Consider the following 17,092-nt stretch of genomic DNA (forward strand, 5'->3'; position numbering starts at 1 on the left):
AACTCCTTTTCATAGGAAATTGTAAATAATTATTTAAAAGTATTACTTTCTCCTTTGCATATTCCAAAATCTTTTTATGGTTGGCACTATGACAGACCATCTTGCAAGAAGTGGCATTGTAACTGAGATTGTTCTCTGATAGTGTTTAAGTTTTGCTTTGTTAAGTAAAATCAACATTTTTACACGGTTTACATGTGTGCTTAGTAAAACAGAGTTATTTGTAACATTTGGATTTTTTCTTTGTTTAGTAAAGACACATGTTTTCTCTTTGTTTAAAGAAGACTTCTTTTTTCGCATAATGTTTCCTCCTTTTGAGTGTGTGTTAAATAGTTTGGTCTCCTTCCATTGCACTATGAGTAATATTCTGGGAACTGGAATGGTATGAGTGTCAAATTTGTACAAATCATTCTGTCAGTATGGTAACTGACAAACTGCAATGATATGCTTGATATCCGTGTGTACAAACAAACCATTCACCAAGATATTTAGTTTGGTAACTAGTACCATTCTCCTTGAAACATGGGAAACTGATCATCTAACTAATGGCAATTGCTAAATGCCTGTTTTCAATTTGATGTCGTAAATTCTGTATATTTTTTCAACAAAAAATCTACTTGTGAATGGGACTAAAGTGGTAACTCAAGCTATTTGAACAGACCCTCAAAATAATTTTCATTAGAAACACTGGAACCCCTTCCCAGAGCTTCTCTCCCTCTGTCCTAACTCATAGTGTGCTTGCAGTGTGTAGTATGTCTTGTGTCTGTGTGTGCGCGCTGGCTGCTTTTAGTATGTGTGTGCTGTGTGTAACGTGTAGTGTGCACTGTGTTTAATGTGTGGGGTGTCTGTTGGCTTTGTGTAATGTGTGTGTGGTGTGCCCGTGCTTTGGGTAATGTCGGCTTTATGTAATGTGGAGGGTATAGGCTGTGTATAATATGTGTGTAAGGGTGCTCTGTATTTTGCCTGAACCCCTTCATTCTTACCTTTTCTGCAAGAGGGCTATGATCCATGGTGGTCCAGCAGGGTTTAAACATCCCTAGTGTTCCAGAAGGAGTTAAAATTACAGTATGATTTTTTATTTTTTTATTTTTTTTAGAGGTAGGGTGAGCACCAGAAAATACTGCTGCTGGGCCCAATGCCACCCCCCAGCCCCCCTCAAGCTGGCAGGTGGAGGAGGATCAGGACAGAGCCTGAGCGGAAGTCATAGCAACTGGACACCTTTATATGGGAACCTGTGGTTGGCAACCCACATTCCAGTGCTCACTAGTGATTACTGTGCTTTGCACCCGATAGAGTTGCTAACCACACACTCCTAGGCCTAGTCTTATGTCATCCTGGCTGCTTGCTTGCTGCAGGACTAAAGGGGAAAAATAGATCTCTGCCCGGCACCCGTTACTGCCTGTTCCAGGCATCGGGCGATATAAATTCCCATCCCTGGGTTTTTAGAATCAGCAGACTAAAGACAAACCATACAGTTCTGAAGAATTAACATGAGTAAAAGTTTAGTTGTGCTAAGCTTTGGATTGCAAAGTGATTATGAAGATGGGGTTGCAACATAATGCACAATATGGGTTCAACGTGAATATATTAATAAAGTTAAGTTGAACTACTAAAGATTAAATAAGCAAAATGTCTAGGGCATACCTGCATTGCAATCTGCAAGTTCTCTACAAAGGTTGCATCTTAAAAAAATTAAGGGAGCCTAAGAACAAATGCCACCTTGCTTGTATATTGGTTGGAACAGGAAAGGAAGTTAGTGTGGTTTAGATGTTGCTGGCAGAGAAAATAGAAGTTCCGCTAGGGATTGATAAGTTGTTTGAGAATTGAAGTGTGGTCTATTTTAACTCCTTGTGATGGAGAGGCCCACTCACCAAGCAAGACTTTTTCCAATATTTACAGTTGCTCAGCTTTTCTGGCTCCAGGGAGTTTGCTCAGGTTGCTCAGTTACATGCCACTTAGTTCAAGACACTGTATCTTCAGCACGTATGAAAAACATCTCATAACCTGACTTTATGAGCACCTGAGTGCCCCTAGGGTGTGAGGGGCTGCACTGCCCTGTGTGTCTGTCTAGGAGAGGACCATGAGTGAATCTTTGGATGGAGTTGGATGATGCGATATCTGGGAGGCTATAGCTAAGGTTTTTATATATGTGGTGAACAAAGAACAGTTGTACAAGATGCTTATGCGATGGTAAATTAATCTGGATTTTCCTATGTTAGAGCAGTGGTTTCAGATGGTTGTTGGAGGGGTTGCAGAAATAGATGGACCTTTTTGCATATGTGTTGGGGGTTGTCCAAAGGTGATAATGTGTAGGATTTAATATGCCCCACCTTGTAAGACATACTTTTCATGCTGATAGACCATTTCCCATGGGTTTTTCTACTCTCTCTATAGACACATTCAACTATTTACCACTTACACTGGTGGCACTCAGGGCATTGTCTGAAACCTGGAGAAACATTGTTACTCCACCCTGGCGTGTAGTACTTTCTATAGAATATTTAACTAGTATTAGTGACATATTAGTGAGCGATTGTAATCCCTATATTCATGCAGTGGTTCACATTGCTCCTAATGCTACTTTAGCCATTGTTGTTATTTTTTTAAATTTATTTTTTGTTCTTTTAACCGTTCGTGACTTTTAGTGAGTTTTTCTTTCCAGGATTGTGTCTGTTCATGACTGAAACCTTTGCTTTGTGTTTGTTCCTATGTACTTTCCTGCTTTACCATCAAATACATTCTTATTATTTATTTTCAGGTAGGACTTTCTTCTGATACCGTATAAGTATGCATAGCGCAATATTTCATATCAATTTTTTTTAAAATAATGTTTCTTTTTCAGTTTTGCTTTGAATTATTTCTACACAACTTGTTCAACTAAAAGAAAAAGCTGGAAATAGATTAATTTTACAGTTCTGTTAAAATACCTGTTTTTTAGCAACATTTTGGAAATGTTTCCTGAGGAAAGTCAGGGTCCAGGTTTGAAATGGAGAAAAAAAGATTGCAAAGGAAGTTTACAGTCCAAACATGCTTTTCTGAAAGGAATGAGGGAGGAGTAGTAGGGTATGTATAGCATTTGGTTTGAGACTGAAACATTTTGGCAAATACAATCAGTCTCCCTAAAAAAAGGATATGCATACATAATATGAAAGTGTTAGTTGCAAGCTATACATAAATTAACCCCTTAAGGACACATGACTTGTGTGACATGTCATGATTCCCTTTTATTCCAGAAGTTTGTTCCTTAAAGGGACACTATAGTCACCAGAACAACTACAGCTTATTGGATTTGTTCTGGTGAGTATAATAATTCCCTGCAGGCTTTTGGCTGTAAACATTGTCTTTTCAGAGAAAATGCAGTGTTTACATTACAGCCTAGTGATAACTTCACTGGCCACTCCTCAGATGGCTGTTAGAGATCCTTCCTGGGTCATGGCTGCCTAAAATGCATCTAAACATTCAGTATCTCCTCTCTCTGCATGCAGACACTGAACTTTCCTCATCGAGATGCAATGATTCAATTCATCTCTATGAGGAGATGCTGATTGGCCAGGGCTGTGTTTGAATCATGCTGGCTCTGCCCCTGATCTGCCTCTTTGTCAGTCTCAGCCAATCCTATGGGGAAGCACTGTGATTGGAATAGGCCACCACTTCTGATGATGTCAGCAGACTGCTTGTTTTTCTGAGTCAAACAGCAGTGACAAATTGATGGCCACACAATGTGTGACCTTAATCGAGTGCCAATGTAATAGCAAGCCGCCATGAAGTGGTAGACCAGACATACTCATAGAGTAGAGATGCAGTATGCTAAAACACCTAACACCTACAAATTACCACTCCTATGTTGCATCACTCACTGCAGAATTTCAAACTGCCTCTTGAAGCAATATCAGCACAAGGACCATGTATCTGGAGCTTCATGAAATGGGTTTCTACACAAAACACATACCAACATGCACAATGCCATGTGTGGAGTGTTGTAAAGCATGCCATCACTGGCTTTTGGAACAGCAAAAGCATGCTCTCTGCAATAATGAATGCCTCACTATCTGGCAGTTTGATGGTAGAATCTGGATTTGGCAGGTGTCAGGAGAACGCTACCCACAAGAATGAATAGCGCCTACGGTTAAGTTTAGTCAAGGAGGGATAATGATCTGGGTCTGTTTTTCAGGGCTTAAGTAGGTCTAGTACTAAGGTTCTACAAGATGCAAAGACATTTGGTAATTCCAACTTTGTGCAAGCATTTGGGGATAACTCTTTCATGTTTATGCATGACAGTGCCCATGATTTGATGATTGTTTTTTAAAGGAAATCGAGTGGCCTGCTCTGAGCCTTGAAATAAACCTCATAAACACCTTGGGGATGAATTAGAATGAGATTGTGTGACAGAACTTTTCCAACATCAGTGTGTGACCTCACAACTGCTTTTTTTGGCTGAATGGGCACATATTTCAAGAAGCTCTTTGCAAAATCTTGTGAAAAGTCTTCTCTGAAGACTGGTGGCTCTTATATCTGCAAAGTGGGGGTGCAACTCAATATTATTGGCTATGATTTTGGAATGGGATGTCCAACAAGCTCATGTAGGTGTGATGGTCAGGTGTCAACATTCTTTTGGATGTACAGGGTATCGATATGAATACGCAGGAATTAGCCATGCAGATCACTATTAACTCACTGCATTGTGAATTGTCACTGGAGGTTTCATTTTGCTGATGTTAATTTTGTAATATGTTTATAGAAATTTACATAAGCTCTTGCTATATGACCAAAACATTCATGATATATCTGATCACACAAAGAAAAGAAAGATAGGGGTATCAATATCCATTATTAAGGCACTCTTTGTGAAACGTGACTGTAAGATGACCCGTTTTCTATATACCAGGACACTGTTAAAGAAAAACTACAACAAACTATAAACAAATTAATGTGGTGGTTCTGGTGCATAAAGGCTGTCCCTGAAGGGCTGAGCATTGCAATCAATGCCTTTTCATTGATCATTGATGAGCTCAAGCCAGGGAGGCTTGGTGGCCTCAAAGAGGCTTGCAAAATCAGAGTAAGTCTGTTTTTTTTTTTTGTTTTCACAAATGCACACTGGGTGGGGCGGACATCTAAATAGTTAGTTCAACACTTCAGCATTATGAATGTATGTTTGTATACCTAACACTATAGTGTTCCTTTAATTGACTGAAACTCTGAAAGGGCGTACAGCCTCCATATACTGAATGAATATGAGGGAAACTGCCTCAGTTATTTGTTCTTAGATGGAGAAGTTTTAATTTTGTAACCTTTACACAAAAATCAGTGCACAAGTAACATTACAACCTCCTTATAGAAATAGAATGACATGTCTATTGTAGATATCCAGCCTTTAAACCTTATTGTCTTTTTTGACTGTTTTATGTTTAGAACGATATAGGGTTCAGAGTGAGCAGTTTGAAGACCTTTGGCTCATCACTAAAGAACTGATTTTACGTTTTGAGGAATACTTTCGGAAGCAAGGAATCAAAGATTTCACATGTTCTTTTTCTGGACCACTGCCTCTTCAGGAATATTTTGAACTAATTGATCAACACTTTGAGGTATGCTGTTCTCTGAAATTGTGTCAAAAGCAAAGGTTTTTTTATTGTTTTTATGTTTGTCTTTTTTTTTTTATATAAACTTGCATTTGTATCCTAGAGAAATGTCTTTAAAACATGAATGTGTCAGAGGTTAATATAAGTAGTCCCATACATGTAGGATTATTAACTAATGTGTGAATTGTCAAAAATATAAGGTTAATTGTTATTTTTATTTTGTTTACATACAGGTTTTTTCCTTTTTTTTTTTAGACCAAAACATATACAGTAGGCCAATAAAGAGTCATACAATAAAGTGTATAGACCATAAGCACAATTACTTTCTCAGGCAAACAGCAGTACAAAGGTAGCTTAATTTTCATCCTTTTTAAATTTGATCACAGTCCTCTCCCCTTCCCTCCCCACCAAAAAAAAAAAATATCAAACGAAGCATAAACTTACACGAACAATAACAATGATGTCTATGAAGACCGAAAAATTGTAGCTAGACTAATATGTAAATAAATGCTTGTGTTGTATGGACTAGGAATGCACAAGTGTAGGGTAGCAGTGGTGGGTGAAAATTGGAAAAGGACACCTCAACTATAACTAAATGGGAATAGATTTCATAGATATGCTGGTGCTATATCTGAAATCTGCTGTTCGAGGTGAATTTTCTAAAACTAGGCCATACAAATCGAGTAAGTAGTGTTTTAAATTTGAACATTTGAATTCACTTTTAGAGTTATTTACTAAACACAACAGTCAACTGTAAAATACATGATCTGAAAAAGTAATCAATATTGGCTATAGTTACAGTTTTTCTGCCTTTTTTTGACATTTACATTTTCTGCAGTTTATAGTTTTTATAATGACCCAATGTAAATTCTAGGTCCTTTATTGTAAATTATTGGCCAAATTAATAGATTTTTAATAAAATGCCTGATTTACATCAGACAGTGATCAATGTGACATTTCACCTTATAATTATAAAGCAAAATGTAATATAGGAAGACATTCTTGCGTGCATGAAGATATTCCTGCGAGCATATTCTCAATATTTTATGCACATTTTATTGATACCGACCTGTTTTATAAACTGTCACCTTGGTAATAACTTATTATTATGTTATTACGGTATTACCATACTGTGATGTGTTACACTAATATTAACATTGCATCGACATCGGCATAGCAACAAGAGCCACTAGTGTTGACTACACAAATGAAAATTGTTTATATGATTCCCATTATTATTACTAATTTTGTTGTTATGAACTCCTCTAACCTGCTTTGTTTTGATTTATACATTACACATCCTTTTGAGAAGTAGTAGCTGGTTGAAAATACATTTTAAACATGTATTTTTAAGATTGTAGCTTGCACTGTGTATACAAGCGTCTTGTTTAAATGGCTAGCAACTATCCACAAACATAAATCTGTTGCTTCATGTCTGAATCGTGGAATGTAATGTATTTCAAAACATTTACTACTTTTTGGCAAATAGTTTCCAAAGGAAATGCAATTCAAATCCTTTGCTCATTAGGAATAGTTTTCTGGTCCTGTTTATTGGAAATTTTGGCCTGGGTATTGTGCCAAGTAATGTAAAATTCTGCATAGTTTTAAATTGTTTACTAATGGAGTTATCTTTGTATGTGCATAAAATTATTTAACTCAGACATCATTTTGTTTGGTGCCCCAGTAATCTCTTTTTTATTTGTTTATTTATATAATTATTGTGATGTCTGTTCAGCGTTGTCTATGAAAAAGATTTCAGAAAAATCTGTCTGGTTATTTCTGCATTTCAGAGAAAGAACACTTTAGTCAAATGAATGCAATATGTATATATTTAAACAAACATTACATGCTATAGATATAAAAATATATATTTAACCTAATTCATACACTTTCAACCGCAAGAGAATTAAAAGTGAAAATTCCCAGTGAGCTCAGTATTGCAGGCAGAAGAGAAGAAGCACTACTCATGTATATAAGGAGCTGGAAATTGCACTCGGAAACATGTTCTCTGAAAACTATTGGACTAAAATATTTGTTCTCAAACACCAATCATCCCTTAATTCTAGATGTAATTCATGATGTTACCTACAAACTATTGGCTATATCAGTGGTAGTCAACTTTTTTCTAACTACCGTCCACTAATGAATCTTTCTTGATGGAAACATTTCCTTACCGCCCACCAGTTTTCGCGCAAGTGCAGAATATTTTTTAGAAAGGAGGGTGTTTTAAAAAAAATAATCATTTACGTACATTTATCTTTTTATTTCTACTTTATGCATGTTTATAATGTTTTTAACTTTATAAAGTTTAATGAGAAAACAATAAAGTAAATTGAAATTACCTTTACTAGTGATTAATGAAATCCTTGAGGTTGATGCTGCGAGACTAAATATTTGATATCTGGTTCGATTTTCGTAAGGAACAAATGAAGGTCTCCTCTTTCGGTGATATTCAGACGATTTCTTTGTTTGATCATAATATGATTTCTCATCTGTGCATCAGCTTTCCTCCTCTCCCTCCTCAGTTCCCCTCCCCACCTCTTTTTTTCTTCCTTTTTTCTATTTTTCATCCTTCCTTATAGCAATGCCAGTAAGATGGCTGAGTTAGGCAGCCCGCTTACTATTATTAGCCAACAACAATTCTCTCCTTTTCCTTTTTATTTTCATTCTTTGTCCTTTTTTACAAGTACTCTACTCCTTCTTTCTCCTATTCTACAAGTACTCTGCTCACAGACAAACTCACACATACACTTACAGACACACACACTCACAAACACTCACACATACACTTACAGACACACTCACAGAGAAACACATACGCACAGACAAACATATACACACTCACACATACACTTACAGACAGACACACTTACAGACACACACTTACAGACACACACACACATACACTTACAGACACACACACACTTAAAGACACACACACATACACTTACAGACACACTCACACATATACTTACAGACAGACACACACACATGCACACATATTCTTACAGACACACACATACACACATATACTTAGACACAGACACACACACACACACACACTTACAGACACACACACATACACACATACACTTACAGACACACACTCACACACATACACACAAATTATTATTAAATGTTCACCCAGCCTCCCTACCTGGAGAGCTTGTGTGGATCTGTCCCTGGGGTTCAGTGGGGCTTCACTTCAGCGGGCGGCAGAGTTGTAATCCGAGGCGGCGAGGGATCTCTAACCTCTCTGCTCCCTCTCGGGCTGTCCACTGATGCCGGGAGCCGTAATATGACGTCATATTCCGGCTCCCGCGGCATTAGAAAACATTGTGCGAGGGAGCAGAGAGGTTAGAGCTCCCTCGCCGCAGCTGATCTTACCAGTGCCGCACGCCATGCCAGGGGTCCAGAAGGTGGCCTGGCAGGAGGGAGCGCTTCCCTCCTGCCGGATCGCTGAAATCTTGCACCCGTCCGCCCAAAAGGAGAAATCCTCAAAAAAAGAGGATTTAGCCGCTGAAATCCCTACCGCCCACCTGAATCCTGAAACGCCCACTGGTGGGCGGTAAGGACCAGGTTGACGACCCATGGGCTACATGGTATATAACATTTGAAGTCTGGCAAAACTTGAATTCCGTTAACTTACATTTTATTCCCTGTTTTAATTAATTATATCATGTAACAAAACCTGTGAAATTACTAGGCAGACCACCACCTAAAGACAATGTCTTCTGAGTGCCTACCTGGACAAGGTAGATTTATGCAAGAATAACAACAGGCCTATGTCCAATAAAACACATTGGGGAGATTTTTCAAAATGTTCTGTGCTAAAGTACTAAAAGTTGGGCAATCACAGTAGGACCAGTATGCAAATTCCATTGGAGACTCTCCCCATTTTCCATTTTCTGCACCAATTTATAGATCAGGACACTGATAAATCTCCCACATTTTTCCAAATATAAAACCAAATGTTATGGTTCATCTTTGGTATTGATGCAATTTTCAAATTGTGTTCTGTGCTGTGTAGTAAAAAACATTGTTGTAATATAACTTATAGGAACAGCAACTTTAATTTATTTCATTACTAATGGGAAACACGGATTATTTTTAAGTTTGTTTTGATTGTGACTTCATTATCTACCGGGGTGGAAAATGTTTTAAGAAACCATTAAGTGTAAGAGATTTCCCATTACATTATATTTCCTGGTATTTTCTAAATTTAAAGATTTTATTCCTTGGTGTATAATCGCGCAATCTATTTAAGAATTCCCAAGCTAGCTTGTTTACTAGTCTCTTGACCCCATAGTTTATAAAGACGTTATAAATTGTAGTACGGGATCTGAGGATGGAATTTCTAGTCCGCTTTAGTTTATTTCACACTGTAAGTAGTAGATTTGTTTGTGTCATATACATTTGGAGGGAATTGTTTTAAGAATAATATTATTTATAGGTGTGTGTCATGCATTGTTGAAAAATAGTCTTCATGCATTGTGATTTACATGGTTTAACCTCATAAAATAATGTTCATGATAATAGTTTGGTCCTAAAATTCCTTTTGCCACTATGGGAAGTCTTGTTTATTTAGCCTTGGCAACTGCATCTAATCCTATAATCCATAATTGAATGTCTCCTTATAGCAAAGGCTAGTATGACAACATAACCTGTAATTTGTTAGTTAAGGGGCTACACCAGGTTGTTACGCATTTGTCACCTGTGCCCTGGTATTTTTATTGTCTGAATTTGAATATTTTTGGCTTTAAGTACAACATAGCCTGCACATGACTTTGTGTTGTTTGTAAGTAGTTCTCTACATGGTCCTTTCGACAACCTTATTACTTCATATGTGATCTATCTTTCCACGCACATCCTGATGCATATGTCATTTTATTATTACATTAGGCGCTGCTTGATTCTCTTGTTTTGCTTCGTGATAAACAAAAAGTACAACTATATAAAATATGCACTCTAGAATGTCTTGCAACAAAGTATTTTGTTATGTAGAATTCCCTGGTAAAAAAAACTTTGTAATATTTCAATTCAGTAAGGTGAAATAACGAGTTTGAAGATCAACTGTTGAATCTTACAAAGCCATACAAAGGAATGGGTAGATTCCAAACAGAGTTGTGCTGAGTAATAGCACTCATCCATGTCATGGTAGTGATGAAAAACTAAAATCACACAAATAGTGTGTAAATACAAAAGTGGTCAATATATCTTTCTCCTGTAAGGAACTTAATATAACTAATAATTTCAATCTTAATAATTAATCTAAAGAAAAACTGTCATTACTATATATTTTATATACTAGTTAAGAAGATTTTACATTTGTTGCTTCAAATTCTTGAAAGTTGCTGAATGAAAAATGAGTCTTGAATCAAAATTCACAGTTTCATCAATTACATTGTGTTTTAGCTACGTCTCAATACGGAGAAGTATGACAGCCTGTTATCTGAACGAGCTGTCCAGTTTCGTGCAATTCAGAGGCTTCTCCTAACACGATTCAAAGATAAGACACCTGCTCCACTGCAAAATCTGGACACTTTGCTGGATGGCACTTACAGGCAGGTAAGAAGAGTTTTTTTTTTGTTGTTTTTTTTTTTTATGTAGATATATTAATGTGGCTCTGTCACCCCAAAGTTACCTTTCTCCATTCACTTCCTGTTTCATAATCTTTTTTTTTTTTTTTCTCACTTATTTCTCTATAAAAACATAGTAGGGACTTCTTTGTCTCATGTTTTTTTTCCTGGTTTTTTTGACAATCTTGAAAAATGGTGCACCTTAAAGGTACTCTATAGACACCTGAACATTATCATGGAACGGGCACAGTTATGAGTAGAGGGATTACGGGGAAGGTGGGGGGACGGGAAGGAATGAGAGAAAAAAAAAAGTATTTATCCATGATAGAGACAATTTAACAATCCTGAAGACAGGATTACAAGAGCAGCAGAGTCCCGTCCCTCCTTCATGACAAGCGATTAGACAAATCACATTAAATCATATTGGACTCAGCCATACCATGTGTCATGAAGGTACATATGTTCTTTGCATGTTTATCAGTTTAGATGTTATTTCCCATTTGAAAGAAATTTAAAGCCTTACAAGAATAAGAAATTGTAAGGATAAAAGGGAATACACATCTACAAACATTTACAGCACCAATTCAACAACATTTAAACAGCAATATAGTCATTAACCGATTAGGTGGTAGTTCAAATATCTCCAATGTTAGATCCACTTTACTAGAAGTACATCATCTCCTTGCAGATACTGGAACAAATGTTGTTACCGAAGATATAGTGTGTAACTGTAGCAAATGTTAAAATTGAATTAAACACTAATTGCAGTGCTTGTCTTCTGTACTATCAACCAAAGTCTGCTGTGGTACCAATAATATGGGCACACTTTAAAAAGAAGGACTGAAATGGCACATAGTGTATTACCAGAAATGTATGAAAATTGATGGATAAAAATAATTAAAACCCTTAGCCATAAATGTGTTTTCACTAAGACTCACACACTGACTTGTGCATATCTAATCCACGTATACAGCTCTGCAGGTGAGACTTATCACTAAGACTCACAAACCAGCTTGTGCACATCTAATCCATGTATAAAGCTCTGCAAGTTACCTGCCCTGAATAATGGCAGAACGGTGCTGTCCAAGTTCTTCAACACAGGAAGTTTCACTTGGCGGTTGGACGTTAAGGATATTATCTGCTAGAACCACCAGGGTAGATGTTTGGAGAGTATTATGGGAGATATAGTCCACAACATCTGGAGTGTCCAATGTAGCCTACCCCATCTGTATTAAAACCCTTCTTTCCACATTTAGTTAACTCTGACAACCACACAGTTAATCGGATTGCTACTTTGGGAGTTGTATTTATTTATTTTATTTTTATTGTCAAAGGATTCTATTGAAATTGTCCATTCGTAGATAATGAAAAGGGGGGGAAAAAAACAGAATTTTGGATAGAGAGGATGATATTGGTCCCATGTGATTCACTACTCTTCTGTGCATTGAATAACAATCAGTTTCACTGGTATGTTAACCACCTGTTTAATAAATGAGGTACGAGTAAGATTTATATGCACCTGTCTCAGTTCTTGTCATCCTGAATCCTACTGAACAATCAGGCAGTAAAAGAATACCCTCGTGTATAGATTTATGTGATCCTCTGAAAACTATATCCAAAAACAATAGGCTTTCATTACTGTGAGACAAAAGTTCAATAGAGGGAATGGTTTGATTATAAAATCCCCTTTTATTTGTGAGCATTACAAGAGCATTGTAGGAGCATGTTTAGGTGATTCTCTAGATATTTCGAAACATTTAATATCATGCATATTAGCTGCAAACTCAATTTTAAAATAAATAATGAAATTGTTACTCTTTCAAAATCAAAACATGTTATGTTTTACCATTTATGTGTTCAGGTTCTGCTCTATTTCTGATTTTGCTTTAATCCTTACTTAAAAACCGTAACTTTTTTTTTATTTTTATTTTTTTTAATATTATGCATGAGTGCAATGTTTTTATTTTTGTTTGTTAGAAACCAAATCTGTTTAATTATTAATTTTACCAAAAGCTCATATTTATACAAACAGATTTATAATCTTTAAACTAGTTGCTGTAGTTTGAAGACAAATGATTGTGAATTTTATTGCTGTGAAGCTCTGTTATACAAATATGCAGACCACGTTTCTTAGCTCCAAGAATAGAGAGGTTCATTAGATTTTACAATATTGAAAAAGGAATTTGGACTCAAAATAGAAACTGTGTTCCTGCAGAAGGATACTTGGTTGGTTTGTTGAAAAAAAAAAAAAAGACCCAGTTACAAATCGCAAAGGAGAGTCCAGCAAATACATGTTATGGTAATTTGCTAGTCTTATTTATCAAACCAAATATTTAAAGATAAATACATTAATAAATAAAAATTTAGCTCAGTTCAAGGTAACAATTAGCACTATGGGCAGAACTAGGTTCAGTGTAAAGTGGAATGACATATCATGATTTACTTAGATTTAGAGACCTCTCTTCTGACTTAAGTCACTGATGACCAGATTTGGCAAGAATGATGCTTGGTAAATACTGAGAGCACTAAAGTGCGCATTTAAGGTACATCTGACTCTCCAGTGGTTCTCACCCTTATTTGAGACAGAAACATTTGACTTAACCTATGGCAAAATTTCTACTGAAGAGTTTCACTCAAAAGTTTTTGAGAGCAGCATCCTTTAGACACCGACAGTTTCATGATTCCACAGCAATGCAATATTTATTTTTCTCAAATTTGTCAGTGTTTGCAACTACAGAACATTTACAGTAAAAGGTTGGCTAGAGCCCTGTCTCTATATTATTTTCATTAAATGATATATTATCACATAAATCCCCAGAACAAACGGATAACATTTACCACATTGCAAACAACATGCTGGTTCTAAAAGTGGCATAGTTGTTTTCTGTTTACCCCAATATTATCCTTCATCTGCACCACATTTTTCCTGTTTGTGTCCTTCACAAAAGTTTTGTTCTGTGCCCCTTTTTTCGTCATTTTAAATTTTGACACTGTTCATGTTTAAAAGAGGTGCACCTTTACTTTTTTCCAACAGAATATTTGGTGAAATATTTTAAACAGGTCTTACCTTTTCTTTCAGGAGTACACAACATCTGTGCAGAGTGCACAGAGACACAGATTATTATTCCCCCATATTTTATTCTTTAAAGTGTGAATTGTCAGGAATCCAAAAAGAATCTCAAATTTTAGGGCAAAATACCTGAATTGAAAACATAGATGACTCCCACTGTTCAGTGGCAAAGATCAACCATTTTCAACTTCCAAACTAAACAAAACAATAATCTTTCTACAGATTAACAAGTCTGTTACTAAACTACACATTTTAATGTGAATACTAACATTTGTTATGTATTTTAATGTGAATACTTATTTTTTCTTTATCATTGCTTAACATTCTTCCACACACTCCCAAGTTGATCAAATGGTACCTTAGCTATTATTTATGTTTGTATATGTTTTATGCTTTGCAGTTCTTTTTTCTTTTTAATGTATACTCAACCTCGGTTAAACATATGTTTTTCCCAGAATAAAGGTGAGAGGACATATGTTTACTGTATGAACTTGTATTTTATCTAAAGGAAGTATACAACAAAAAATATAAAGAAGAAAAAAAACTTCTAATTTTTTTTTTCCTCTCTGCATTCTTGTAGCTGAATCATATCCAGTGTAATTATTTCTTTTGTATCATCCATTATGCCCACAGTTGTGAATATGCTAGATCTACCAGTGCTCATTGTTAGGGTTATACTTGACACTGACTCTTTTATTCAAGGAGAAACAGGAGACAGATTCCTGGACTGTCATACAATTTACTTATAGTAGAAAATAAAAAGAGAGGGGAAAATAAATGTAGCTCTCTCATGATTTAAAGCAAACAAATGTAGGCAATTATTTCAGTTAAAATGACCAGAATGAATTGTCTGCCTATTGCCATATCTTCAGGATGTTTCTCTTTTGAACACTATGGACGTGTTTTCATTGTGTTTGTTTTTTTAACTATTTCCAGCAATGATTTCTTGTATAGAAAGCAAAGAGATAATAGACCCTTTTTGTGCATATGCTTTAAACACAAAATTTTTAAAAGCTGTGGCTATTGCTCAGTTGCTGAATTTTTACACATCAGCTATTTTTGTCCTAAATGTTGCTATTTTGTTTATAATTTGCTACACTTTGCTCTTAGTGAATACATTCTTGGACGTTTTTACATGTAATTCTTCAGAGGATTCTTAAAGGAACACTATAGCGTTAGGAATATAAATATGTATTCCTAACGCTATAAAGCACTAGTCACCTAAACAGTGTTAATTAACCATTTATTTGCTTACCTTAATCCAGCGCCGGCCTCCCTCGGCACTCGGCACTGGTGACCTCTCCTCCTCCATCAACGTCAGCTCCCGAGTGGAGCCGAATGCGCATGCGCACATGCATTCAAACCCGCCCATAGGAAAGCATCTTCTTTGACGCTGGAGCAAGTGTGAGTTACTCAGTATAAATTGCGGAAGCTCCTCTAGGGCTGTCAGGGAGACCGCCACTAGAGGCTGGATTAACCCTGCTATATTTTCAGCTGCAGGGTTAAAACTAGGGGGACCTGCCACCCAGACCACTTCATTGAGCTGAAGTGGTCTGGGTGCCTCTAGTGGTCCTTTAATCCTTGTATATTATCCATTTATATCTGCATTCATATATCTTATGTTGGCACGCAAGCAACCATTTGCTATCCTTGTTGCATTATATCCCCAACTTTCTTTTTGTTTTCATGTATAATTTGTATTGAAAATCACATTGTAGCTTTTATTTGCATGCAAGCAACTCCATTCTTTAAATTTCTCCTGATATTAAATACATTTTATGTGTACTAAAAATAGCAACTGTTTGAAGGCTTATTAAACAGAATGTCAATACATATTCAGTAACAACTGTTGATAACTTATGTGACATCACTAATGTCTGGGGTCTCTTCACTAAGGGCCCAGTCAGCATTTTGTGGTTGTTTTAAACTTAATGTCCAAGAATGATCATCTTGTGTGTGTGTGTGTGTGTGTGTGTGTAGCCAGCCATTTCCTAAATAATACATGCCTTTGTGCCATTTAGACGTGAAATGTAGCCACCTATGTCCAATTCCTAGAGCCATTTTGGATGAAATGTATGATGTTATATATATATATATATATATATATATATATATATATATATATATAACATATATAGTGTTCAAGTAGAGATTGTAGCCGTATTAGTCCAGTGATGTAGATGTAAAAAGCAGATAAATTGTGTATCTTGTAATAGCTTTTTTTTGTCAATCTTTGTTTTATTGAGGCTTTGAAATAAATGGTACAGAACGATAAGAAATAGTCTCAGTAGATATATGTAGGTCACATACAAGGTCATGGTATACAATGGCTGAACCTCCTGGAGAAATCGCCTCTTTTTAAAATGAAAAGTAAAGATAACAAACAAGCCTGAACGGCCTTAGCAGCGGAGACATACTGCATAACTTCAGACTCTTCACATCTGTTGGATGGAGTAAAAACATAAAATTGTGATAAACAAGCTTTGGTACATTTGGCCCTTTTGGCCCAGTCGTTTAGACTGCAGGGTATGCCTGACAGAGGTGCTAGGATTAGTTGTTCGGTTTTCCCTGGGCCCAGAACATTACTATGGCAACATAAGTGTGTGGAATCTTACACATTTATATATTTATGGAACTTATGGCGTTCAAGCCATGTTAGGAGCTATTGTGGGTAGCGTTTAAGTGATGGTTAGGGCTTAGCAGCTTCCACGGTGAGCGTGACAGATATGCAGAGTATGCCGACGCTCGGCGTAATGCAGAGATTACACAGCTCCGAGATAGTTTGCCTAATTTGAGGTTTCTGGGTGGGAGCTGGGGGGGGGGGGGGGGGTATGGTTATTATAAAGGGAGCTAGCATTCCCAGGCTATTC

The 17,092-nt window shown here is 36.5% G+C and overlaps 1 protein-coding gene across 3 annotated transcripts in view; it reads left to right on the forward strand.

Moving 5' to 3' along the window:
• Window positions 1–17,092, forward strand: part of BBS9 (Bardet-Biedl syndrome 9) — a 448,879-nt gene that overhangs the window by 275,693 nt on the left and 156,094 nt on the right. For all 3 annotated transcript variants that reach the window (XM_063452070.1, XM_063452069.1, XM_063452071.1), the window contains 2 exons: window positions 5,407–5,579; window positions 10,989–11,141. In XM_063452070.1, the coding sequence (XP_063308140.1) occupies window positions 5,407–5,579; window positions 10,989–11,141 (326 nt within the window). The remainder of the gene's footprint in view (window positions 1–5,406; window positions 5,580–10,988; window positions 11,142–17,092) is intronic.

Source organism: Pelobates fuscus, chromosome 4 (assembly GCF_036172605.1).
Source record: "Pelobates fuscus isolate aPelFus1 chromosome 4, aPelFus1.pri, whole genome shotgun sequence".
In the NCBI taxonomy this organism is placed as follows: domain Eukaryota; kingdom Metazoa; phylum Chordata; class Amphibia; order Anura; family Pelobatidae; genus Pelobates; species Pelobates fuscus.